The following is a 25750-nucleotide window of genomic DNA, read 5'->3' on the forward strand; positions in this document are numbered from 1 at the left end:
TCATCAATGCAGATTATCACGTTTTCTATCCCTCCGAATATTTCATTATTGTATTTCTGACAGACTTCTGAGGCAACATTTACTCCAAAAGGGAGCCTTAAAAACTTGTACGTTCCAAACATTGTCGAGAAGTTGCATAAATTTGATCTGGCTTCATCTAGTGGGATGTGCCAAAATGAATCTTTGAGGTCCAGAACACAAAAAAATTTTGCACTTTTTAGTTTACACGAAAAGTCATTTAGAGTGGGTATTACACAATATTCTTCAACAATTGCTTCATTAAGGTCTTTTGGGTCTTACCTTACTCTCAGATCTCCATTGGGTTTATCTACGGTTACCAGCCGACTCACCCAGGAATTCGGGTTGTCTACTTTACTAATTATTCCGAGTGACAGGAGTCTACTCAGTTCTTCTTCTAGTTTGGGTCGCACTTTTAATGGTACTCTGTGGGGTGGATATGAGGAGGGGAGTGAGTTCGGCTAAAGTTTGATCGAATATTCTTTATTAATTCTACCTACGCCCTGAAATCTATCTTTGAATTCTGTAAAATACCAGCTTCCTTTTCTTCTAACAGTTGGGAATTTAAGGTTGAATGTGGATCTCTTGTCTCATCGGAAATAATTTCATCTACAGGTAAGCGCTTAACTAATTGAAATTTGGTACAGGTGTCCCTAGACAGAATTGGAATCGATTTTTCATTACCTGCAACATACAATTTTTCTTCTGAGGCACGGTTGCCAATTTTAATTTTTAGGGTTACTGTTCCCTTTACTTGGGTCTGGGAGCCGTTCCAGCTTTGTACCCGTGACGGGGACCAGCGCAATGTTAGCGGAGCGAGTTCTTTCAGTTGAGAGTATAATGGCACTGGGAGAATGTTGATGTAAGCTCTTCGATCAAGTTTGAAATTGACTTGCATCCTGTCTTCTAGAGTTGCTGTTTGCATCCATGCTTGTGATCGGGCGACTTCAGGCGGTGCTTTATGGGTGACTGAACCACAAAAGTATTCTTCAGAATCTTCATCACTAGAGTTCATGCAGGCCTCGTCCACTTTTTTCGGTTGTTTCTTTGTTGGTCTTTCTGGTTGATATTTCGATTGTTTCGAGCGGCATACCTTGGCAAAATGATTTCGGCCTTGACATTTTACACATATTTTGTTGTTGGCTGGGCAACAGTCTGGGGTTCTGTGTTTGTAGCCACACTTCTTGCAAGTTTCTTGCACAGGTTGGTACGAGGTTTTAACTGAGTCAGCTGTGGAGACATCGATTGTTGACTGTGATATGATTTCTCTGACTTGGGTACCTGCCAGTTCAGCTGCTTGTAGGGTTGTTAACACGTCACTCAGGGATGGATCCCCTTTCTTGATTAACTTGGTTTCAATGTCTTTATCATTTGAACCAAGTACTAGTCCATTACGCAACATGGTATCCGAATTTGCGAAGGCACAGTCCATCAGCAGTGTTTTCAAGTCTGTGTGAAATGAATTGAAAGACTCGCCTTCATCCCGATTGCGACAATAGAATAGGAATCGTGTATGCAAGGTGTTTTTCTTGAGGTTACAATAGTCGTGCCAAGTTTGGAGGACCTCTGCGAGTTTCGTGTCCGTATTCTTCTTTAAGGTTTCATGAACTTGTAAGGCTTCTTCGCCTATGAAGTTGAGGAATATTGCGATTTTCCTGGAATCATTCTTTTCATCTAGCCCAGATGCACTTAGGTATATCCTAAAGGCTTCCTTGAAAGTTTTCCAATTTTCACTAAGATTACCATCGAGGGATAACTTCGCTGGGATGCTGTAGGCCACTGCCATGGTTCCTGAGACGCGGGAGTAAGTCTGTCGGTGTCGGTTCGGGTTCACACACTAGAGAGATTTTCAAGCGAACAAGATATACTGAACAAGAGTCACAAGCGAACGAGATTGTTTACAAAGCCGTATCATTCAGTATGTATTTCACTAATTCACGAGGCATGGGCGCACGAGAGGCTTGTTGATCAAGAGTGAGGTTAGGTAATTGGCTTTGGATGCGAGAGTTCACTGTATACGGGATTGCTAGCTCGATTTAATTCTAGTCGCACTATGTTGATGCTAGAGATATCCGACTGCGCCATGTAATGATGTATAACACATGGGTTCACGGAACAAACATACTTTATTGATCACGAGTAGTCAAGATCGTCTTACAAGCTCACAACGTCAGGCCATATGTGTCCTGCCCTGTCCACACCCTGTTGCCATGTCGTGCAAGTATATCACAGTTCCAAAGGCAGGTGCCACTGATGTAAGTGGCACTGACCTAAGTGTCTCCGACGTAAGCGGAGTGGAAACTCCCAGAAATACTGGAGAGGCAAACATTTAGTTAATTACCGATCCGCCAGGTACGTTAATTCACTATTTGACGACTAGGTAGGGCTACTGTGAGTTTTCAATCACAAGTAATTATCACAATCCTCAGTGGACAACGCTCATTCCCATGCGGTCTCCAATCTAAGTACTAACTACGCCCGACGCAGCTTAACTTTGGTGATCGACCTAGCGACTGAACCACTACACTACCTGCGCGTATAAGTGCTGGGGGCGTAATTATGCCATTTCAGGGCCCCTATTGGAGTAATTTTCCCAGCAAATGATGATTTTGTCTTTGAATTTGAACCCGATACTTAATTTTTTTATCATTCTTTTTTAATCAATCAACGTGTAAATAAAGTTGTATAAGTTATGTTTCCTTGAAAAAAAAATGGAACGCATTAAAATTCAAAATTATAGCGAAGGATGTAAAAAAAAAATAATTAAAGTTGAAATGATACAAAAAATATAAATTAGCAGGTACAAAAATTGAAAGTAAAGGAGTAAAAAAGTTGGAAAAGAATTAAAAATAAATTTGGAAAATTTAAAAAAAATTAAGACTGAAACATTTTAGAAAGAGTTAAAACTGAAAAAAATTAAAACCAAATTTAAAGCATTTTTTTAAAAAAAAACTCTTAAGTTGAAAAAATAATAATGCTTAAATAAATACATCTAAATACATATTATAGCGGTGATAATATTTTTACCGATCTCATTTTTTTGTGTTTTAATTATTTAATTGTCATCATAAACGAAGAAGGTAAAACAAATTATTCAAGTGTGTGGCTACCTAAACAAGTTTTCCTTCCCTCTTAGAAAATCCCCCCTCCTAAAAAATATGCCTCTCTGTAAGATAAAGTTTGTGGTCCCCGTATCCCGAGGAAATATTCCCCCACGAAAATGAAATAGGGTGGGGGAAGGGGGAGCCATCTCTAATTTTTGGGAGTGAGTGCGGTTCGATTAAGACTGATGTCAGAGACTTACCCTCTGAACCAAGTCCTGACCTCAGTCCCGCTTACCTCAGAGATATTTCTGCACTTAGGTAAGTCTTTCTCCCCGACGTCAGTGTCTCTTACCTCAGTGCTGACTTCTTGGGTAAGTGTTTTAACACTTACGTCAGAGAAAATTGAACTGACCTCAGAGCAAATTGCACTGACCTCAATGGAAAATTCACTGACCTAACACTTGCCATTTTTAAGGGGGAATTGAAGGTAAGTTTTTTTGTAAATCAATTGTTTAGTACCTTAGGATCATGTCAAAAGCCGTAACGGTAGGTGGGTGAATTCAAATAAGGGTCAAATTCCAGGTTTTATTTCCTCCCAAAATTTATTTGTGAATTTTTGGGCAAACAAAAATTTATTTTGACTATCATTAGGTGTAGACTTAGGAACTATAGCTCGTCGAGCTCAATAGTTGAGTTTAAACCCGAATTTCTACCGTGAAGTGTATCACTTCCCAAAATTTACTCTAATTTTGCCTGATTTCCCAAATTTTCATCTCAGAGGTGACGGTGACATGTAATACTTTTAATTAAAAATTGAACACCATTATCATACATATAAAAGCATCGTAAATTAAAGCATAATTGAAAACATGTAACCCTTTCATATCTTGTAGAACCAAAAAAATTGAGAAAAAATTCATCCGTCACGATAGATATCTGGAGCTTATTCTGCTTGTCTTTTAGACAGTTCCGTCTGCACGGTGCGCTTGAACTCACTTTTAACGCGACTTGAATAATGAACATCAAAAATTCAAGTTGGAGGTTGTAGTGGAGTATTCCTTGATGGGTTTTTGGGCAATTTCGAAATAGGTTGTAGTATAGGTCATATAAAGAGAACTTTCTGTCAACCCGAACCACTCGTTTCCCACCGACTCGTCGCTTTATCCGGCCTTTCTTGTTGAGTTAGCTGCACCCATCAAGTAAGTACCTAATGGCATAATTTTCATGGTACCTAAATGCATAGAGTACAGAAGAACCGTAATGACCAATTCTGAACGAAATAAAAATCCAGACCTTGAGGTTGCATAACGCGATTCGGGTCATTTTGACGAATTTTAAATCGTGAAGCTAGCAACGCTGCAACTCTAAATTGTTTAAATATGCTTTTTCTTAACGAAAACTCTCAGATTGCACATTTTTCGAGAACTTTTGGAGGAGATCACACCTCAAAACCTTCATTTTATCATCAAATTTCGATATTTTTGAGTCCGGTCAAAAATAAAAATTCAGATCGGTCAAGGCAAGGATGAGGGAGAGGGGATTTAATATGTCACCCTAAGGCAAATTTTGCTATTTTACCCCTAAAAAACCACAAAAATGCGATTATTCTTCGAGGAGCTCCGACAACCTATTTCGAAATTGCCCAAAGACCCATCAGGGGGTACCCCACTACAACTTCCAACTTGAATTTTTGATGCACATTCAAGTAGCATGAAAAGTGAGTTCAAGCGCACCGTGTCTGTTTATCAAAATGCGCACTGTTATCCTTTAACACGAGAAGAAGCTTTTACTTCTTGGAATATTGCAATACAAAATCGATCAAGAACCCTGAATCTTAAAACTTCGAGTGGGCGTGTACCCGCTGAAGTCGAGATAAAGCCAGGAAAAGTTTGAGGGCTCACATTAACATAACACTTACACCGGCCGACTTCTTTTTTTTTTTTTTTTTGATACTTCGAAGATTTGCCAATGGTTCCGGAGTAGATTTTGGCGCTGATTCTGAAGAAAACCTCCATTTACCTGTATCCGTGCGATTTACCCTGGGAAAGTTCGGAATTTTTCCGGAGAAATCGGAATTTTCCATACAAATCTAGCTTTTCCAGAAGAGTCAATTTTCCGGGAGAATCTGTGCACGATGGAAAAAACCCAGGAATTTTTCGATTTCGTAGCCTAAGATACATAAGAAACCCTGTTGCACCCCTATTAAAATTTCCTTTCTTTTCCTAATACCAAGGTCTTCCGGTCAAGTATCATTAAAATCAATTAATTAGTCACCGAAATAGTGTTTTAAGCCGTGGCCACCATCTTAGATTTTCGCGAATCTTGGAAATTTAGCTAAAATTCGAGTTCCCTACTCAAAAATACCCGCGGGTACCAAGTTTCGCGTAAATCGATTGATTAGGCGCTGTGATAGCATTTTAGGCCATGTCCGCCATCTTGGATTTTCGAATTTTGAAAATTCGACTAAAAATTCAAGTTCCCCATTGCAAAATACCTCCGTGTACCAAGTTACAATTAAATCGGTCGAAAAGAGCGCCTACAGGGCTTAAACAAACAAGTCTCAGTTGATTAGGCGCTGCGATAACATTATAGGTCATGTCCGCCATCTTGGATTTTCGAATTTTCAAGATTCAACTAGAAATTCGAGTTCCCCATTGAAAAGTACCGCCGGGTACCAAGCATCACTTAAATCGGTAGAAAAGCGCGCCTACAGGGCTTAAACAAGCAAGTCTCAGTTGTAACAGTTTTCCCCTGTGTCCCATTAAACTGGGACACCGGGACAGAATGGAACGGGACAGGATGGAAATAAGCTGTTTTTTAAGCTTATCTCTAACAGTAAAGACAATTTTGGTATTTTTGTCACGGAAGATTTAGTAACGTATCCTAGAGTATCGGAATAAGAAAACATTTTCCCTAACGCTTACTTCGAATGTATTTTACGAGCTGATATTAGTGTGTGTGTGAGGGTGTGTGTGTGTGTGTGTGTGTGGGTGTGTGTGTGTGTATGCTTGACGCGATTATGTAGCATCGCGTCCAAGAAATTGGACTCCATACCCATCCTTGATATACTTGCCTGCTCATCTCGTCGAAGATCTTGGACTCCATGCTCATCGCTAAACTTCTCACTTCTTTTCTTGAGCATGGAGTCCAAAAGCAAGCAGACCTCCCTTGGTTTTAAAGTTCATCGTGAAAGAACATTGTATATACTTCGCTTATCTAATCTAACTTAACCTAACCTAACCTAACCTAACCTAACCTAAGCAATGCACAATTTTTTTCGAGGACACATTTTTTCGCCTTTATCACAAAAATTGTCCTAATACATGTTTGGACCCTTTGCTCGTGTATTGTCAGAGAATACCTGCATACCACAATTTTGGACGCTATGCTCACTTCGATTTTTCGAAAAAATCATCCCTCATCGTTAAAGTGAGCATGGAGTCCAAGATCTTGGACGTGATGAGCAACCGAACATATATAGCTGAGCATGGAGTCCAATATCATGGACGCGATGCCACATTACCCTTGACGCCCTGTTAGTTATCGCGTAAAGCATTTTGTTTGGCATCGTTAATGGCGCTAATCTTGCACGAAAATTTGCGAATTTCAGATTTTTTGCCATCTGCGACGTGTTTACTATTCAATCGAAACAAAAAAAGTCGTTTTTGGAAAAACCTCAACGTTACGGCAATCATTTAGATCTTATCACATCGTTGCCATGTCTCTCCTGACTGTTGCTGACTGTTGCTCGGGATAATGATTCTAGCGCGTGAAAAAGTTATTGATGGAGCAAAAAAGAAATTGACATATTTTTTTTTTCTCAAATTCAAAAGCATTACCTATCAACTCCGATGAAGTTTCCCACCTATAATCCCACCTATGATAGTTACCCGACCTATGTCGTTAATTCTTTCGTTCACGATAACTATCGTTAGATTTACGTTAGCTTCTTCAAATTTTGCGATTTTGTCCATTTTCATCTTATGAAGAACTGTATAGAATTTTGGTTAAATCGCATTTACCGTTTACTTATAAACGGTAATTAACGTAAGTGCCCTACTTACGCTGTTTTCCACTAAACTGTTTTTATGGAAGTTCCATTCCTTGGTTTCCTTGGTAACCTTTGTTTGTTATCAGCTGATAATTTATCTACTTCCATTTCCCAGCCGAGTCAGCGCATTATACACTACTTTTTTTTTTTTTTTTTTTTTTTTTTTTTTTTTTTTTTTTTTTTTTTTTTTTTTTTTTTTTTTTTTTAATAAATCATAGCCAGGTTAGTTCTAATTTCTTGCCAGCATTTATTCTACCTTCCCCCTTCCAGCTCATTTTTCTAACCCCTGCAGCCCTCCACCCCCACTCATTTTATTTATATTTGTTTTTCTTATGGCATGCCTTGCTCCCCTACCACCATTTTTTCGGGGTTTCATTCATAGGGATAAAATATTGCATTGTATATCGATCCTCGATATATCGTTCGATATAAAGCAGGACAGACAGGGATAAATCGGAATTAATTTATATTCACCGGGATAAAAGGTAGGCTTTATTTTCAAATGGCAACATCCCCTTTATGACACATCAATTGAAAGAGAATTAAAAAAGAAAATTTTTGGCGCAAACCGCAAGTCAAACTCTTGATTTTTGACAAACTGGCCGCCGGTCAAAGAGCCGTATGCAAAAACGACATTTTTCGCCCCCTTCCCACTAAAACTTATTCAAACTTCGTCTATCAGTTACTAATACTGGAGGGCTTCTTTTCCCAAATTTTCAGACCCCCAAATAATTTTTTGGGGGGGGGCGCTAGGGGGGGGGGGGTGGAAGTCAAAACCTGTGAACCTCGATATCTTTCGAACGAAACAAGATATTGAGACCCGGTTTGGACGAAAAATCGTCTAAAATTGCATACTTTAAGATTCTAGAGGTCAAAATCCCAAAATTAAATTTTTAAGTTAACTTATGTGCTTTTTTCAGTTTTTGAGGAAAAACAATTTCTTTTAAACAGATTAAACTGAAATTTCACATTTTTTGATTTGAACCAAAACCAGTTTTTTTAAATTGCTCGTCTTTTTCCGCATCCAACGAGTGGTCGTATAAGCTGGGGAACCGAACAGTTCCGGAGTTATGTTCGATTGAAGTTTCCGCCAAACGCGCGCCGACCGATTTTCGCGCGCAAAAAAGTCGGATTTGACTGTTATTAAATCAGATTGAATGTTCAAACTGAGCAAAATGCATTATTAGTGACTCTTGAGGGTCGCTGAGTTAGAAATTACAGATACTTCCAAAAAATTCACGTTCTTAAAATTACAGCTCCGTAGCGCTATTTTAGAGGCCCACTGAGCGCCGACCGGCCGCTCAGTGGTCCTGTACGGAGCTGTAATTTTAAACCAAATTTCCAGCTGAAACGATCGATATATGTCATCAGTGCAAATGACGATCTTACCCATTGTCTCCATAGATTTGATGTTTTGTGCGAGTAATTGAAATAACTGAGTCTTGTTACGATCAACTTGCAAGAAATGGCCAAAATTTTTCGGTATAGGCGTTGAACCTTTTACGAGAATTTCTCTTCCGGACCCTCTTTTCTCTCTTGTGTCTGATTTTAAGCTATAAAAGGCGGATATCTGTCGAAAACAATATCAACCCTGTCAAAGCTCTGCAGTTTGCGCTTAATTGCTGACTGAAAAAATTTTATGGAGAATTCGGAGAATGTTTTAGCATTTGATTTATTTAAGGTATGCACCAACACAGCTCCATCAATTACGTTAGCGGTGCACAGGTTTACACAAGTTTCCAAGTCATTTGAATCTGAGCCGCTTAGAACCCTACATCCAATGATACCGCTAAAGTCTAAAATGAACCAAATTTCAAATTAGGTTTCCATTAAAAAGAAATAGATCGATAAGGCACTTATTTTCCTCCCACTTGTATTCAAATTGTTTAGCAAAAGTTTGTTCTGAATTAAACTTACCTATTTTCTGTCAAATTTGTCTATATCTACCAACCTATCCAGAGCACAGCAAGTAAAAAAGCGGGAAGATTCAAGTGTACAGTTATTAATTGCTTGATTACCAGAGGGCGCAACGCCTCGGGTGATGACGCGCGCCCGCCGGAACAGCGAGTTTTTCGCAAGACAGCTGAGGAGCAGAGGAGCGCGCAGCGGCGCGGCGAGCCTCCCCCCCTCCCTTCTCTCATATTATTCACGTGTGAGTACTTCATTCATACCGCTTTTTCACGCTGAATCTTTTTTAACTAAGAAAATTTTTTGATATCTGCCGCCGTTCTCGAGATATTTTGAAAAAACCCGATTTTGGCCGCCATTTTCCAAGATGGCGGCCAAAAGGGGGGGGGAAAATGGGGGGAGCGCGGGTGGCTCCCGGTGGTTTCTGAATCAGGAGGGTCTAACGGTCATTTTAAGACCAAAATCACGTTGGTAGCCGGAAACCGCGTATCATCGTGCATTTTTGAGCTAAGCGACCGCTCAAGTATTAGTAACTGACAGACGAAGTTTAAATAAGTTTTAGTGGGGGGGGGGGGGGCGAAAAATGTCGTTTTTGCATACGGCTCTTTCAAAATAAGGGAAATTTACATCTCCGTTTCCGTCGTCGGATTGGGATGAAACTTGGTTTTCAGAGGTTTTTTGGAACAAGAAAAACGATTCTGGCATTATTTTTCCGGAAAAATGTTGTCCTTTTCTAAATGGCGGGGGTCAATATGGCAACCTTGAGCGGCAAGAGAATATATTAGGCTGCTTATTGGTGAATTTGCATGAGACTTGGTATCAGGAGGCATTTCGACATGAGAAAGACGAATCTTTCATTGGATTTTTGAAATTCTGAATAACTTCAAAATGACGAGGAAAATGGTGGAAACTTAGTATTACGGACGTTTACGTGTGGATTCGTATGCTGCCATTTTGAAAGTATTTGAAATTTCAGAAATACAATGCGGAGGAGTCATTTTTTGTGGAACCAAAAACCAACAGGACCCAGAGTTTCATTCGCATCCCACCGTAAAAGTCCGTAATACCAAATTTCCGCCTTTCTCCAGATGAAAAAGGATTGATAAGCATACAACTGTATTTATCCCGTCTAATCTAAGTTCATCCTGATTCGTTTTCCAAAAACGTTTTTAAAAAATAGCATTTCATTAAACTAGAGAAGATTAAATTAACGCCATTTAATTTTGCCTTCAATTTCAGTGTAGGCAACAGGAGCTTCCGCGTGGTCGAATAGCGGTATCGTCGTGAAATGGCACGCTCACTCAGGCAAAACAAGCGCCCATGCGGTCGAATAGTGGTACATCATCCCCGAAACAACATCGGCTTAATGCTCCCCGTTATTAAATTAATAATTTTCTGTGAAGCATCCAGACCCGTAACTTCAGTCACGGGCTTTCCGCTAGTTTTTAAATAATCATTCTAGTTATGCTGCAACATCGATTTAAAGTCAAGAACCAGGCAAGGGGGATACGCAAATTTGGGACAAATGTAGGCAATTTGCACATTCAAAGTTCTCCTAAATTTTTATTTCAGTCCAAATAAAGTTGGAAATAGCATGTAATAGTCAACAACAGTGTGGAAAATGAGGAAAAACTTGATCCGCCCAAGTTTATCAGATTATGACGATGAAAACAGCTGACGACACCAGATTAGACGCTTATTTGAACTCACCCAGGTATACATCGTTACATATTAATTTTTAATGTAATACGAAGTAGAAAAATGTATTGATAAGTCTGGTAATCGAAGGAGTATCCTACGTCTACCGCCCACCCTTGCCTCCATCTTAATCATATCGGTCTCCTCATCTCATTAGTATTGTCACTGGTAAGTTTTTTTCATCATCGATGATTGATACTATCATTTTGGTGTCTTCAGTGAAATAGAGTCCCTCTATACCCAGATTTACGACATCTCACTTTTGGTTGGGCTGAAAGTGACTTAAAAAAATCCAATTCTGACTGGTTCTCGCTCATGGAGTCACAAATGAGAGCACCAAGATGGCGGTACCTCAAATGTGAGCAAAAGTAATGAAAATATAACTAAATTGTGGTTTAATCAAGGGTGAATTTTTATTTTCATCGCACCAATATGAAATTAGATTAAGAAATTATCCACTAATCAACCGAATTTTATTTCATTGAAATTTCTTTGGTTAGGTTTTGATCAGTTTTGGTGATGTTGTTGTTTTTGGATGACAGACATCGCTGGATTCTTTATCATTATCCCTCAATATCGTTTGTCTGGGTGCACACTTTTGTGACACCATGGCCAGCCCAGGCCCCAGGCCAGCTGATAATCGAGATGGCTTAACTCTGGGTATAAAGGGACTCTACAGTGAAACCTTGAAGGGTGAAATATCAAGAAATAACAACTGGCTCGCTACATCCAGGTTAGAGCGTTGGACTGCCGGAGTGTGTTCTAAATTAATATGTACTAAGCAATTGATTTACAGAAAAGACTTACCCTCAAATAGTGACCGCAACAAGTATATACTCTTGAAAATGGCTAAATATTGAGCTTGAGTTAACCTCCATTTCCGTTATCACTATGATAGATGTGAACAATGGCCCATCGACTACAATTTCCATTACAAATAAGGTTTATTCCGCCGGTTCTTATTTATGAAATAAAGGTTTTAATCATTTAAACGTCGAACGAATCCATTTCTAAATTCCATTTCGATCAAAATATCATCGATTGACTCGATATTTGCATTTGAAAAGCGGCTGCCAATTCCCTCTGGGAAAATACATTGTACGAGTAAGTGATGTAAAGGCCAGATTTGTCATTAGATGTAACGTAACGAATGTACCAGATCCCGTTCCCTCGTAAGATCGACCGTTTTGAAAATCCGAATTTTTAGGCGTTTTTAAGTTTATTTTTTGGGGGTTTCCGGTGATCATAAAACTCCGGGAAAATTCCTGTGACATCAAGAGCCTTAGCTCTTTCGATTGAAGTGATTAAAGAAAAAAAAAAAAAAAAAAAAAAAAAAAAAAAAAAAAAATGGCGCAACAGGCACATTGATAGGTCGGGCGGTCGGGGGCATCGATACACAAACTTATGAGCGTGCTCATCAAGACAGTGGGGTAAGATTTTTTCAAAGTCATTACCTGTGGACTGCACCGCGTAACATGTGACATTTATAATGCGGCCTTGATGCAAATATTACAGAATGAACGTTGTGCGAGTTGCATTCAGGAGCTGTGAATGCGTTCAGCTTTTTTAACCTGAAATCGTCACCTTCCAGCCTGAGTATCACAAGCGCCATGCGACGTTTAAAAATTTCCGCCGCCATTTTATTTTTTAACAGAGATATTGTTCACCAAAGCTGTTCGAAAATGTTAAATAGTTAGAATTTTCTTCATGCTGCCGAAAAAAGTCAGAGAAATTTTCAAACAGATTCAACAAACAATATCTCCGTAAAAAAATAAAATGGCAGCGGAAATTCTGAAATGTCGCATGACGCTTGTGATAGGTACTTTGGACGGAAGATGACGAAATGCGAGAGGCGGCAGCAGTGCATGCCTCCAGCTGCATTTAATTCAGTTGCCCCGATTCAGACCTGACTAAGGAAAGGTGAAAATGATAACAAAGTGACTTACCTGAATACAATCTATATTATCAATAATACTGCCTTCTTTTATTCTTTTGATAAATGCGTAGCCAGCACCATTGTCTGTTATCGTGAGACCTAAGGCTGAATCCGTCTTCGTAATTTCTACTTCTTTCGGCCGTCCTGAAATTAGATAATATTAGGCTGCCATGAAAATAATGAATGAAAGGAAATTAGGGTAAAAATGCCGATTGAAGCCCAAAAGTTTTCACTCATCAAGTTGTGAAAGAAATAGAATTTGTGCAGAAAAAAGCGATATAAATTGTGGATTTATAAGGTGGGCATTAGACAATCTGGTAACGTTGTAAAAAAATGAATTTTGAAAATGTAGGAGTATTGCATATTATTGTTATTATTAAACTTTTTCCACGCCTTAAAGACGGTAACTTTTTTGTTTTACCCCCCCCCCCCCCCCCCATGGCCTAGTCACCAAAAGTGTACTTCACTTCTCATGTAACTCAATCCATCACCTTTCTGACGATATGAGCTGTCCTTAAAAGAACAGTTTTTTGAAGGGCGCTCATGCAATGCCTACCCGGAATCTCTGCTACAGCTTTAGCGCACTTTTAGATATTGCGCCTGTCACCCCAATTATTACCGGTAATTAAGTAATATTTATCACGGACGCGTGGAGCAAAGATGCTCCCGACCTATTCGCGAAGAATTGCCTCAATTTACCGGCTTGAGAATCGTGCAGATGGGTGATATCTTTCAGACCCCGGCCACCTAATTTACGCGGTAAACAAATTCTTTCTACAGCGGATTCAGGATGATGCATACAATACTTAGTAAGCAGCTTTGACACAGTGGCTCTCAACTAAGAACCGGATAGTTAAGTATCATAATTATTATTGTTATTTGACCACTGTACACCAGCGTGTGCTGGGTTGGTTCAAACTCTCACACAGGGGCAAACAATGCTCCTGGGTAAGAGGGCTGTTTTTCGTTTGGATAGCCGGTTGGTGGTATAGCTTCACTCCCACTGGGGGGGGGGGGGGGGGGGAGGTGGTTGTGACTTGTCGCAGCATAGGATATCTATTTTGAGGGACCAGGGCAGGGAGGTTGTCTGAAAGACGCCTGCCTAGAGGCTCCTTTCCTTAGATGACCGGGGATGGGGGTGTTCCCCTGCTAAAAATTTCTCATGGGAATTTCACTCAGGCTGTTTTGGGCAGGGGAATAATTCCGGTGAGAAGTGGGTCCCATGAGAAGTGGCTCTCATGAAAAGTGGCTCCCATGGGAAGCTCCCTAATCCGTGCCCAAAATGCCGTCTCTACTAGCAGAGCTATAAAAAAAAAAAGATTTAGGATTAAACATGGAATGTGATTCGCACTATTGCCGTGGCATGTTTCAGACATGAAAGAAATTCTTAGGAACTTTGCAAATCTCCGGCACCGCGGTCATTCCCAAGCGGTCTCCCATCTAAGTAGCTACGCCCGACGTTACTTAACCCCCGTGATTGCTCGAGTGCCGCTGCCGTGGAGCTCCGGAGGCTCGCGTGCTAATTGAGGATAATTTAGCAAGCCTAAACGTCCCCAGCGCCGCGCCGATTCCATGATGGAAAGCAACAATACTCTTGGCAATTTCTACATTACGCAGTTTCAAAGAAACAAAAATGGCAAAAAAAGTAGATCAATTTTTGGGAAGAAAGAAGTGAATAACACAGTGCTAACACATGAATCAAATAAAAAAAAAGTATGTATAGTTATTAAAACGAAGAAATATAAATGAATGAAATTGAATAAAATAAAAAAAGAATAAATATATCATATAAATTAACATAAATCAAATAAAATAAAATAAAGTAAATTAAAAATAAAAAATATATAGATTAACCGAAGTAGATAAATAAAATAGATTAAAATAAATGAATGAATAAAATAAAATAAAAATAGACTAAAATAAATGAATAAATCAAATAAAAGTAGATTAAAATAATAATTAATAAGTAGAATAAAATGTATTTTAATAAATAAATAAAATATGTTAAATCTATATAAATAAAATCGTTGGGGGTTTCACTGTAACGCTTATTTCTGGAGTTCTACCGGACCGATTTCGACGATGCTTGACTCTGGTGAAAGCCCTTGACGTCCCGATGTCCGCAAAACTGTCAGACTTCCAATTTTTTCAGACTCCTCTTCCTGAGACGCTCTTTAAGCCAAATCTACCCCCCTCCGGCCTTAAGTTCCCGGGAATTGGTGTATGTTCCTGTTGTAACGCTTATTTTGAGAGATCTACCGGGGCGATTTTTACGATTTTTGGGTCGATTGAAAGCTTCTAGCTCCTAGATGCTCGAAAAACTATGAGAATTTCCCATTTTTCAGCCACATCTGTGTAAACCGCTGAGAGATGCAAATAGACCCCTCTCCATAATACTACTACACAGCCTTCACCCAACGCCGAAGGTCAAACTCGGACTCTGTCTCAGCACTGCTCTGTCTGAATAAAAGGAAGCCGCCCCAGCTACGTGGTTCCATAAAACTGTCGAAGCGGCGCGATGACATGGGTTTTCCCGTCCTTTTTGTCTAACAACCCTCGAGACCGAGGCTGCCCGCTACGGGATCGCAGCCCAATTGTCTCATATGCCAAACAAAATCTGACCCTCAAAATTTAAAGACAGTAAAAATGCAATTTTTTCTATCATTTGGAAATTGTTTTTACAGTGTACATTTTTCGATTCGCGGTGAAATTTTGAGGAATGGTGGTCAAAATAATGAAAATACATGATTCTACGGTACACTAAGATCGATACCACAACTGCTGCATTTATAACTTGCTGAACAATATTTCCGTTACTTATCAACATATCACAACGAAATTAAGTTCATTGTAATATACTTTTTTAGCAGAGCGTAAAATTACTGAGGAAGTTGAAATCGAACCCGATGAGAGAAATTCATCAATTTTTTTGGAGCTCCACTAGGCCGAGCAGGAAGGGAAAAAAGGATGACGAATTGAGATCTATTGCTGTCGCCTGGTCTCCTGACTCCTGACTCATGTCCAGGCCCAGCTATTCTTGAACGCTTTGACGAGATTTTGTCGGCAGACAAGTAAAAACATGATTTTCCGACCAGGGAGCGACATCCAACCTCGCGCTAATGCTCTCATTGTATTTTCATTGGAGTTATGTCCGAATATTTTGAAAAAAGCCGAAAATGGTCTCTTTTTTAAAGCGCAGTGTTTGCAATTCTGCCCTGCTACGGAAGAACGACATATGAACATTCGAGAGTTGCCAAATTTTCTTCGATAAAATGTTTATTTTTAAGGAAAATTATGAATATTTTCCCCATGAAATTTTCAGACGTTTTAGATCAAATTAAAAACAAAATTATCCAAGAAATTGGTAGACAAGCATTCAAAAATTTTCCTGAAATTCAGTGGTTTTCCAGGGGAAATTTGGCAACGTCTGAAGACTCATACGGCGTTCTTCCTTACCACTGCAGAATTATGTTCGTCCCTCCCGTTACCCCTACATCAGCCACCTTTATCGAAGAGCAAAGGAAAACCGTGGGAAAAAACAGGAAACAAAATGTTTTCAGGACTGAATTGCTTCCTTTGAATTGCTTCCTCTAAGTTGCTCCGAAAATCAGTCTATTCGTGTACGCTGCCAACTTAGCTGCATCCTGCATCTCGAGAGCAACACTGATTAGATTTCGAAATCTCGCGACTTTTTGAGAGGTTGCCCATCGCTCATCTGCTTTCGTCGGATACGTTCTTTTACGGTTATGTTAGTTGATCAATGGGTACTTAACAATATCTGCTCAATTTTTCTTTCTTTTTTCACGGAACAGTTCCGATTTGTGAGAGTCCGATACTGAGTGATACTATTTTGCCTCTGTATTCGCGAGATACGTTCTTTTGCGGCCGCGCCAGTCGATGAATGGATATTTAGCAATTTCTATTCATACTTTCTTTCCTTTCTTTTTTTTTTACGGAATATCCTCGGTTTTTTAGTGTCCAACCCAGTGCGAGGCTATTGTACAACCTGTTTTCGCCAGAAACGTTCTACACAATTTCTACTCATATTTTCTGGGTGCAAATGTGCGAGATTGTTGCGTCCTGTGCATGAAGTTTGTCTCTTTTTAGTGCGTATACTAATTAATGAGTCTAATAATTTACACATTCAAACAATTCACTCGAATTTTTTACGCAGAATGTTCCTTGAGTGAGTAGCTAACGACTAGGAGGAGTAACTCCAAATTTACATGCATTTTGCCGGTCAGTGCCGAGTAACCGAAAATCCTTCTTTTACAAGGTAATACGTTTTGTACCCCGTTCGTTCATACATTTGCGCGAAATTCATTTGAAAATACATTCATTTATATGATGGCCAAATGCATGAGATGCTTTTTTTAAATGTAACATTCGAAATTATCTCTTTTCTTAAGTCCTAAACTTCTCTAGGTACTACTGGCGCCACCCGACGTATGATTGTTTAAGTCTGTGGCTTTGGCGTGGTGTTGGCTGGAGTCCTGGAGGACGCCAGTGAGCTACTCCTCCTGGCCAATACCAAGTGCGCAGGGCTTACATTGTCATATTCTGGAGGGACTTCGCCTTATTTAACTCACAGTTAAGGCCCCCCCCCCCCCTCCCCCGAAGAAAAATCCCTTACAGGAAAACTATCCATAATGCTTCTTGGCAATTTCGCGTAATTTCGTTTTTCTTTTGAAAATTGACAAGGAAGATCATTACGGAACTGAAAACAGGTAAACTAATTTAGGAAGGAATGCCTCTCGTATTCATGTATTCAGAAGAGTTTACCGCTGTTTACCGATGGATTAGCATGAAATTATTTGATATTTCAAGAATCTAATGAAAGATTCCTATTTAACGAGCCAAAAACCGCCAGGATATCGAATTTCATGCAAATCCATCGGTAAACAGCCGTAAAACTGATTTCCCGCCATTTTTCCGCCGCCATTTTGGAATTTGTCAAGATTTCAGATATTCAATGAAAGATTCGTTCTTTTCGTGCCGAAATACCCCCGGATACCAAGTTTCATGCAAATCCAACGATATGCAACCTAAATATCCACTTCCCGCTCGAGGCCGCCATTTTGAAAAGGACTGACTTTTCTGGAAAACCAATGCCAGAATCGTTAATCTCATCTCGAAAAACCCTAGGATTCCAAGTTTCACACCAATCCGTCAATAAACAACGGAGATGCCAAATTTCCACCATTTTGAACTTTGACCGGCCGCCATTTTGTCAAAAATCAACATTTTGACCTGCGGTTTGCGCCAAAAATTTTCTTTTTTTATTATCTTTTGAATGAAATAACACAAAGGGGGGGTTGCCATTTTAAAAAAAAAAGTTAGCCCCCGCACCCCTTAAGGGCCCCCCAAAATTTTGGGGGGACCAAAAGGTTGCTACTTTAGACCGAGGAACATTCCAAAAGTTTCAAACTTCTATCTCAATTTGGAAAAAAGTTCAGGGGTGGTCAGTGACTTTTAGATAATCCTGTACACTCAGCAGTATAAAGCTGAAAAAATTCTTGTTCCCGTATCGATGTCATTTGATGTCAATTGCATGCTCATGAAATAATGCAATGATCGTTCGTGCATTACAGAATGCTATTGTAATTTAGATAAGTATTAAAGTTTAGTTCTATATTGAGAGAAATTTCGTGTTTTATTGCCATGCGTATATGCACGCTGATGTTTTCTAAATACATGGAATTTTAACTTGTAATCTTTTTTGTTCACAATGCCTTTTTTCCAATGAGAAAATCAAACAATAAAACACTTCTTTACTTCATATGTCTGCTAACAATTATATTTAAAGGAAAAGGGTAGAGTATTGGTCTTACTGACAGTTTCTTTAATTTGAGGATTACCTACATTCTTGCGAAGAAGTCATTTTTCTTAACATCCGTGTACAATGAGCCTCTGCTTTTTTAGTTGTTTCCATGTTAATGCCAGGATGTTCTATTTCAGCATCTTTCAGTTCTCACCTCAATAGTTTTAACGGGTTTTCTCCTAAATTTTCAGTTGCTTTGCGTTTTAACGTGGCTCTAATTATTTGCCGCTGAACTTCATTTTCTTTGTCTTCGTGGTTGTGTCTGTCTTCCTTCGCCGATACAATTTTTTCCATCTTGGCGTCCGTCATGCTGAACATGAATCGATAATGCAGCGCCAAGGAATCAGCCCACTTTTCAGTTGCCTGCCTTTTTTAAAATTATTATTTTCAAAGGAAATCATTGTGTTACCTCGGTTGCTTTTTATAAGCTCGAACTCCATACTGCACTCTCTGCACAGTCGTTAAAATGTCAAAAGAAGCACGAAATATCACAGTAGTTATTAATCGTAAGAGCGAATCACAGTCGTTAAAATGTTAAAAGAACCACGAAATATCACAGTAGTTATTAATCGTATGAGCGATTCTTCTTTCGTGTACCGACGATAAAATCGAACTAAATGGCAACTTGTTTACTACATCCAAAGTGATGTTCATACCTACAAATGATAATAGACAGAGGCGGTCACCTTAGGACAAAGTTCAACCCAACATACATATGAGATCAGTTTACGATTACATTCCAGTTCGTACCATTCATTCCTCTAATCGCACCGATGTCAGCTTTCGTGCCGAATTGGGCATTTTTTCTGAACCTTTCTGTGAGCTTACTGATATTGGTCTTTTGCCGAATCGGTCCGTTTTCCCCCTCGATGTGCTGAAGTAATTTTGCCAAAACGTCTTCTTTCTTTTTTGCCGAAATGGGTTGCGCCCGCCGACGCTAGGGTCAGGCTTGCGGGGAAGAGAGCGGTAGGTAGATTTCCACATGTGCACAAGTAGCTTTTGTATGAGCCACGTTTAGCAAATGGTCTAATGAGTCTCGAGGCTCATCAAAGATTGCACTTACGGCTGCCCTGGCTGGCTCTGGCTATCAGAGCAGTGATACCAAATTTTGAAAAGCATAACAGGGGTGTGAAGATCTGTCAAAGCAACGTTATGAACGAAACGGAGGCGAAAATTCTCATTCGAAGAGTGCTGGCCTGCTCAGCAATCCTCGAATCAGTTCGTTTGCTTCTGCTTATATATGCATATTTTAAATTAGCGCTGAGCATTCTTAGGTTTTTTAAAAAAAAACAAGTAACGTAGACTCTTGGTATTCACTGCACATAAACTAGAAAACCCCAGAATGAGAAACAACTTTAAATCATAACAATTGACGGATAAATAAACTTTTTACACGCTTTGGAAAATCTCAGAAGTTCGCGGTAGTCACTTTTCGGCAAGGAACTAAGGGACTCGGTTATTGTATCGAGTGGGGGGTCGAAACGATCGCAAAGGCGGTATACTTTGTATACGCGCCAAAAACCTGCGTCATATTTTGAAAATCTGAATAGAACGGGCTCATTTAGAGACAATTACCCGTCGATAGCCGCAAAAATCATGTAAATCAGACCGGTAGAACGGTGGAACTAAGCGTGACCAGCGTTAAATCGCATTTACTGTTTACTTATAAACGGTAATTAACGTAAGTGCCCTACTGACGCTGTTTTCCACTAAACTGTTTTTATGAAAGTTCCATTCCTTGGTTTCCCTGGTAACCTTTGTTTGCTACCAGCTGGTGTTTTATTTCCATTTCCCGGCCAAGTCAGCGGATTTTATACTTCCTGTTTTTTTCTTTTCAATAAATCATTGCTAGGTTAGTTCTAATTTGTTTGCCAGCATTTATTCTACCTCCCTCCCTTCCCAGCTCATTTTTCTAACTCTCGTAGCCCCCCCCCCCCTCTTCCCCACTCATTTTATCCATATTTTTTTTTTCTTATGGCATGCCTTGCTTTCTCCCCTACCACCATTTTTTCGGGGTTTCATTCATAGGAATAAAATATTGTATTGTACATAGATCTTCGATATATCGTTCGATATAAAGCAGGATAGATAGGGATAAGACGGAATTAATTGATATTCACCGGGATAAAAGGTAGGAAATTTAAGAGAAGGGGAGTAATCAGTGTGAAACGGGGTACATAAGAATTAAATAGGATAGATAGTGATAAAACAGGGTAATGTTTACCAATCTTCGATGTATCGTTCGATATAAAATATGATAGACATGGATCAAACGGGATGCATTGATATTAATTGGGTTGAATGGAGGAAGTTTGAGAAAAGGGGAATAATCATTGCGCAACCGTAAAGATAAGGATAAAACAGGATAGGTAGGGTTATCCTATAGTACCTGTATAGCGAGAGTATAGACAGATGTGAAACTCCGAAAATCCATCAGGCCTTCAGCGATGCCTCCGCGAATGAAGTTAGGGCACGTTAGCCGGAAACGGGATGGATAGAATAAATCAGGATATATATGGGTAATATAGGATATATAGGGTAATATAGGTAATATAGGATAGGGATAAAACGGGGTGTATTGATATTAACCAGGATAAAAGGGATGCTTGTCGTGCTTGAAGTTTTTGCTGTGTTTGCTGTGTTTGTTGTGTTTGTCGTGTTTAATATGTTTGCTGTGTTTGTTAGGTTTGATGTGTTTAATGTATTCAATGCGTTTGTTGCGTTTGATGCATTTGTCGTGTTTAATATGTTTGCTGTGTTTGTTCTGTTTGATGCATTTGTTGTGTTTGATTTGTTTTTGTCGTGTTTGATGTGTTTGATGTGTTTGATGTGCTTGTTGTGTTTGATGCGTTTTTTGTGTTTGATAAGTTTTTGTGTTAGATGTGTTTGATAAGTTTGCTGTGTTTGATGTGTTCGTTATGTTTCCACTTAACCCCCCTATATTCTATCTTCAAGTGTACAGGGTGTCCCAAAAGTCCCTTCCACCCCTTCTAAAATTTTACATAATTAATATTTTGAAACAAAACTTCAGGAATGTTCAAAGATCAATGTAAGCTACTTTCAGGGCCTATTGGTGCCGATTTTCATCGTATTTTTTCGCTATATTTGTCGCTACAAGTCGGGCTGGCAGGAAAGCAGGAGGAGAAAGCTCCGAGGCGGCTGATCGGCCAATCAGAGTTGATTAGGATTTTCCCCTACTTTCCCCGTGAGCCATTTCAGACTTCAGCTCGCGACGCGTCACTTACGCCAAGAACGCCTCCACGTACATCGTGATTTCGTCGCCACAGCCGTGTTTTATCCTCCTGCTGCTTTACTCCTGCTGCTTTTTGTTGCCGCTGCTATTGCTGCCGTTGTTTCATCCGCTGCCGCTGTGTTCGCTCTTGTCATCGCTCTTGGTAAAACAAGCTTGCTTATTTAGTATTAGACGACTATTTTCTTATTTTAGTTATGATGGTATGAATGAGAGTGTGCATGCCGCCCAACCGCCCCCTTGTCCTTTCCAACCGCTCCCTTTCCCACGTATGTCTACACTTTTGATCCCTTACGCCCCCGCTTGTGAGCTACTACCATGCTAGGCTAGATCTCTAGCATACGTGAGTGAGATAGCGCCAGGTTTCGCCTGGGCTAGCGGCGCAAGCGAGCGTTGCGAGCTTAAGCAGCTAGTTAGATTTTAAATTACTTGAATTTTAAATAAATTAAATGTGTCACGTTTTATAAATTGAGATTAAGATAAAAAAAATCTAATCACACATTGGTGGGTTATAGGTTACACGGAAAAAAAGAGGTAGGGGTTAAGTCCCAACTGTTGGATGATATGGACATTCCCAATTAATTGTGCTAATACCCCGATTATTGGGGTAGTATCCCAATTAATTGTGGTAGCATCCCGATAAATTAGGCTACTAACTCAAATGTTGTGGTACTACCCCAACTTGAGTTGCGGTGCTACCAAAATTAGTTGGAAATGTCCGTTTCATCCAACAAATTGGGGTAGTACCACAATTTTAGGGGATAACCCCTGACACGTTTTCCCGTGTATGTTACATTTTTTTGTTTACTGGATCAAGACCGCCTTCACGCTTTTACCCTCTCACCATAAATTGTGCTGAACACTTATCAAGTGGATTGCCAATCTCTCCAATTCAAAAAAAAAAAAAAAAAAAAAAAAAGGCGTTCACCAGACAGGAAAGGATTCCATTTTAGTTCGCCTTAAAGGACTACGTACAAAACGGGCCGTTTGGCTCGGGTCGGATACCTTTGAGACTTGCCCTATCCATTCACCTAACAATGCGCCATCTTTTCCCAAAGTTTCAAGCCCCCCAAAAATTTTGGGGAGACGCCGCGCCGGGGGGGGGGGGGGGTCTAAGTTAAAAACCGGCAAAATTTTCGCGAATTTATTGCTCGAAAACCAAGATATTTTGGAAAACGCGGGTTAAACGATCGTATTCAGCGTGACGACAGCTTTCAGAAAATGTATAACATCATAGGGTTTTGTCAACTTTAGCTCGAGTTATCGCCTCCGAAGCGCCGGAACGCTCAAAAACTCCCCTTATTTTTTCACGTTTCGGCCGATTTAAAAAAAAGCCATTTTTTTATTTTCATGAAAAACTGATATGTTGTTCCTGACTGTCTGTAGCCCCTCTAGCTCTTTACCGCATGCTGGGGAAATGTTTTGGTCGCGAGTTAAAAGAGCGGAAAGGAGCGGAGGTCGGGAAAATCGGCTATTTTAAACTGCGCGCGCGGCGTTGATCGGAGGGAAAACGTCCTCTCCCACTCAGTTCGACGAATCACACTCCTCTGCCGACCTCGCATTGTTGCCACATGCCACCTGATCCGTCGCCGCGCGCAGTTTAAAATAGCCGATTTTCCCGACCTCCGCTTCTTTCCGCTCTTTTATCTCGCGACCAAAACATTTCCCCAGCATGCGGTAAAAAGCTAGAGGGGCCACAGAGAGTCAGGAACATTATATCAGTTTTTCTTGAAAATAAAAAAAATGGCTTTTTTTTAATCGGCTGAAACGTGAAAAAATAAGGGGACTTTTTTGAGCGTTCCGGCGCTTCGGAGGCGATAAATCGAGCTAAAGTTGACAAAATCCTATGACGTTATACATTTTCTGAAAGCTGTCGTCACGCTGAATACGCTCGTTTAACCCGCGTTTTTCAAAATTTCTTGGTTTTCGAGTAATAAATCTGGGAAAATTTTGCAGGTTTCTAACTTTGACCCCCCCCCCCGCCGCGTCTCCCCAAAATTTTTTGGGGGGGGGGGCTTGAAACTTTGGGAAAAGATGGGGCATTGTTAGGTGAATGAATGGGGCAAGTCTCAAGGTATCCAACCCGAGCCCCAAACGGCCCGTTTTGCACGTAGTCCTTTCAAGGTAGGCAACACGAGATTCCACGTGATCGAATGGCGGTATTGTCGTCGTGATATGACAGTTTGCCTTCAATTACTAGTGTAGGCAACACAAGCTCCTACGTGGTCGTAGAGTGGCATCATCGCCCGTGCAATAAACGTTCTCGGTCTCCGAATGTGTTTTTATGTCATGTTGGGTCCGCGTTTGTCAGTAAAGTAGTTGCTCCTCTTAACTGCTATTCATTAAGCTGTTTTTATTTTTTGTTAATTCCCGTCCGAGCTCATGAACATTTAAAAAGGAGAGATGAGGATAACGATTATGATGCTGATACTGATGCTGATGATGGTCCTGAAGAAAAAGGAGAACAACGAACGGTACAGAACAAGAGGAGTGACAGAAAATAAGCTAAAACATATTTAGAGAGAAGGAGAAGATATAAAAATGGGAGAATCTCACAGAAAAAAGAAATGAAAAGTAAAAAGAAGAAAGCAGTGAGAGGGAGATTGAAATAAAATAAGACCGTGGAAACAGTGGAATAGCTGTTTAATCGTAAAATTGCACGGTTACTTGGAACGTTTTTAAAAAATAGCATTTCACCAAACTGGAGAAGATTAAATGTACGTCATTTCATTTCGCCTTCAATTTCAGTGTAGGCAATAGGAGCTTCCGCGTGGTCGAATAGCGGCATCGTCGTGAAATGGTACGCTTACTTAGGCAAAACAAGCTCCCATGTGGTCGAATAGTGGTATTATCCCCGAGAGAATATCGGTAAAGAATAAAGGTAATGCTTCCCGTTATTAAAGTAATAATTTTTGGTGAAGCATCTTGACCCGTGACTTCAGTCACGGGCTTTCCGCTAGTATAGTGTAGATATCAGAAACAGTAATTTATGAATTCAAGTAATTATTATAGTAATTAATTTGGACTTCCAATGTAATGGGGAATTTTTAAGCGTTTTCAGAAACTGTGAGAAAGGCAAAGCAAAGCCTGACCCCCTCCCCCTCCACATCATCTGGACAGTCAAAATGTTATTTTTGCATTCGGAAATGCCCTTCAGAATTACTCACTGACGGCTGTCGAAAAAACAACGTTAAAGAAAAATACCCCCTGAAAACCCGAAGTTTTCAAAAATGTATGCAATTTTTGGCTCTTGGGGCTTGTGCAATACTCAATCAAAGAAAGGGACAACGACTTCATTCCACATTCAACTATGAGTTTTTTTAATAATCTTAGGTTAGGAATATATCAGCTGATGAGTTAACAAGGCTCATTTTAGGCCCCTAAAATTCATCGTATGGTTAAAATTGGTACTTAAAGTGATCGGAGGCTTAAAATATGCATATTTAAGAAACTTAGGCATTATATCCACGAAGAAAAATGTTTTAAATATGACGGGCCTTGCTATGGGTGATTTAAAATACCTTTAAATCGACTTTATTTTCAAGAATTTTTCTCTTTTTGGCCTCAGTGACTGAGAAGACACTCTGTTTCAAGAACCTGAAGACTTTTTGCTTGTGACTCGTCAAAAAATTTAAACTCGTTCTACCAAGCCGTGCATAATTTTGCCGAGCTGCGCGGCATGCTGTCCGTTTCATTAACAGCAGCGTTATTGTAAATCCGAGAGTGAAGCTGCTTTTACGTCAGCAGCACTGCTGTGATAGCGAAGAGAGCAGTAAGTGTCAACTTACTTTTGAATGAAGAGAAAAGTAACGGTAAGATTTTTGAAACGATACTTAAGTAAATACAGAGAAGCTGATGACTCACCTTTTTTATGTACAAAGATGAAATCATCCAGACCTATCTGACCACCTAAAAGTTTCGTCATATCTACTTTGTGAGTATTTAAAGTGCAAAAAAGAATCTGTAACAAACAAAAAATGAAAAAAAAAACTCTAGAAAAAGCAATCCCTTCCATTTTTTAGGT

General features: G+C 39.8%; 1 protein-coding gene across 25 annotated transcripts in view; it reads right to left on the reverse strand.

Annotated features, from left to right (window-relative positions):
* The window catches only part of kermit (PDZ domain-containing protein GIPC-like protein kermit), a 167266-nt gene that overhangs the window by 90944 nt on the left and 50572 nt on the right, over positions 1-25750 (reverse strand). For all 25 annotated transcript variants that reach the window (XR_011899289.1, XR_011899290.1, XM_072297113.1 and 22 more), the window contains exons 3-4: positions 25591-25687; positions 12666-12799 (exon numbers count right to left, since the gene is read on the reverse strand). Coding sequence is in view for 23 of the 25 variants with exons in the window: in XM_072297113.1 (XP_072153214.1) it covers positions 12666-12799; positions 25591-25687 (231 nt within the window). In the remaining 2 variants the exon portion in view is untranslated. The remainder of the gene's footprint in view (positions 1-12665; positions 12800-25590; positions 25688-25750) is intronic.

Source organism: Bemisia tabaci, chromosome 2 (genome assembly GCF_918797505.1).
Source record: "Bemisia tabaci chromosome 2, PGI_BMITA_v3".
Lineage (NCBI taxonomy): Eukaryota > Metazoa > Arthropoda > Insecta > Hemiptera > Aleyrodidae > Bemisia > Bemisia tabaci.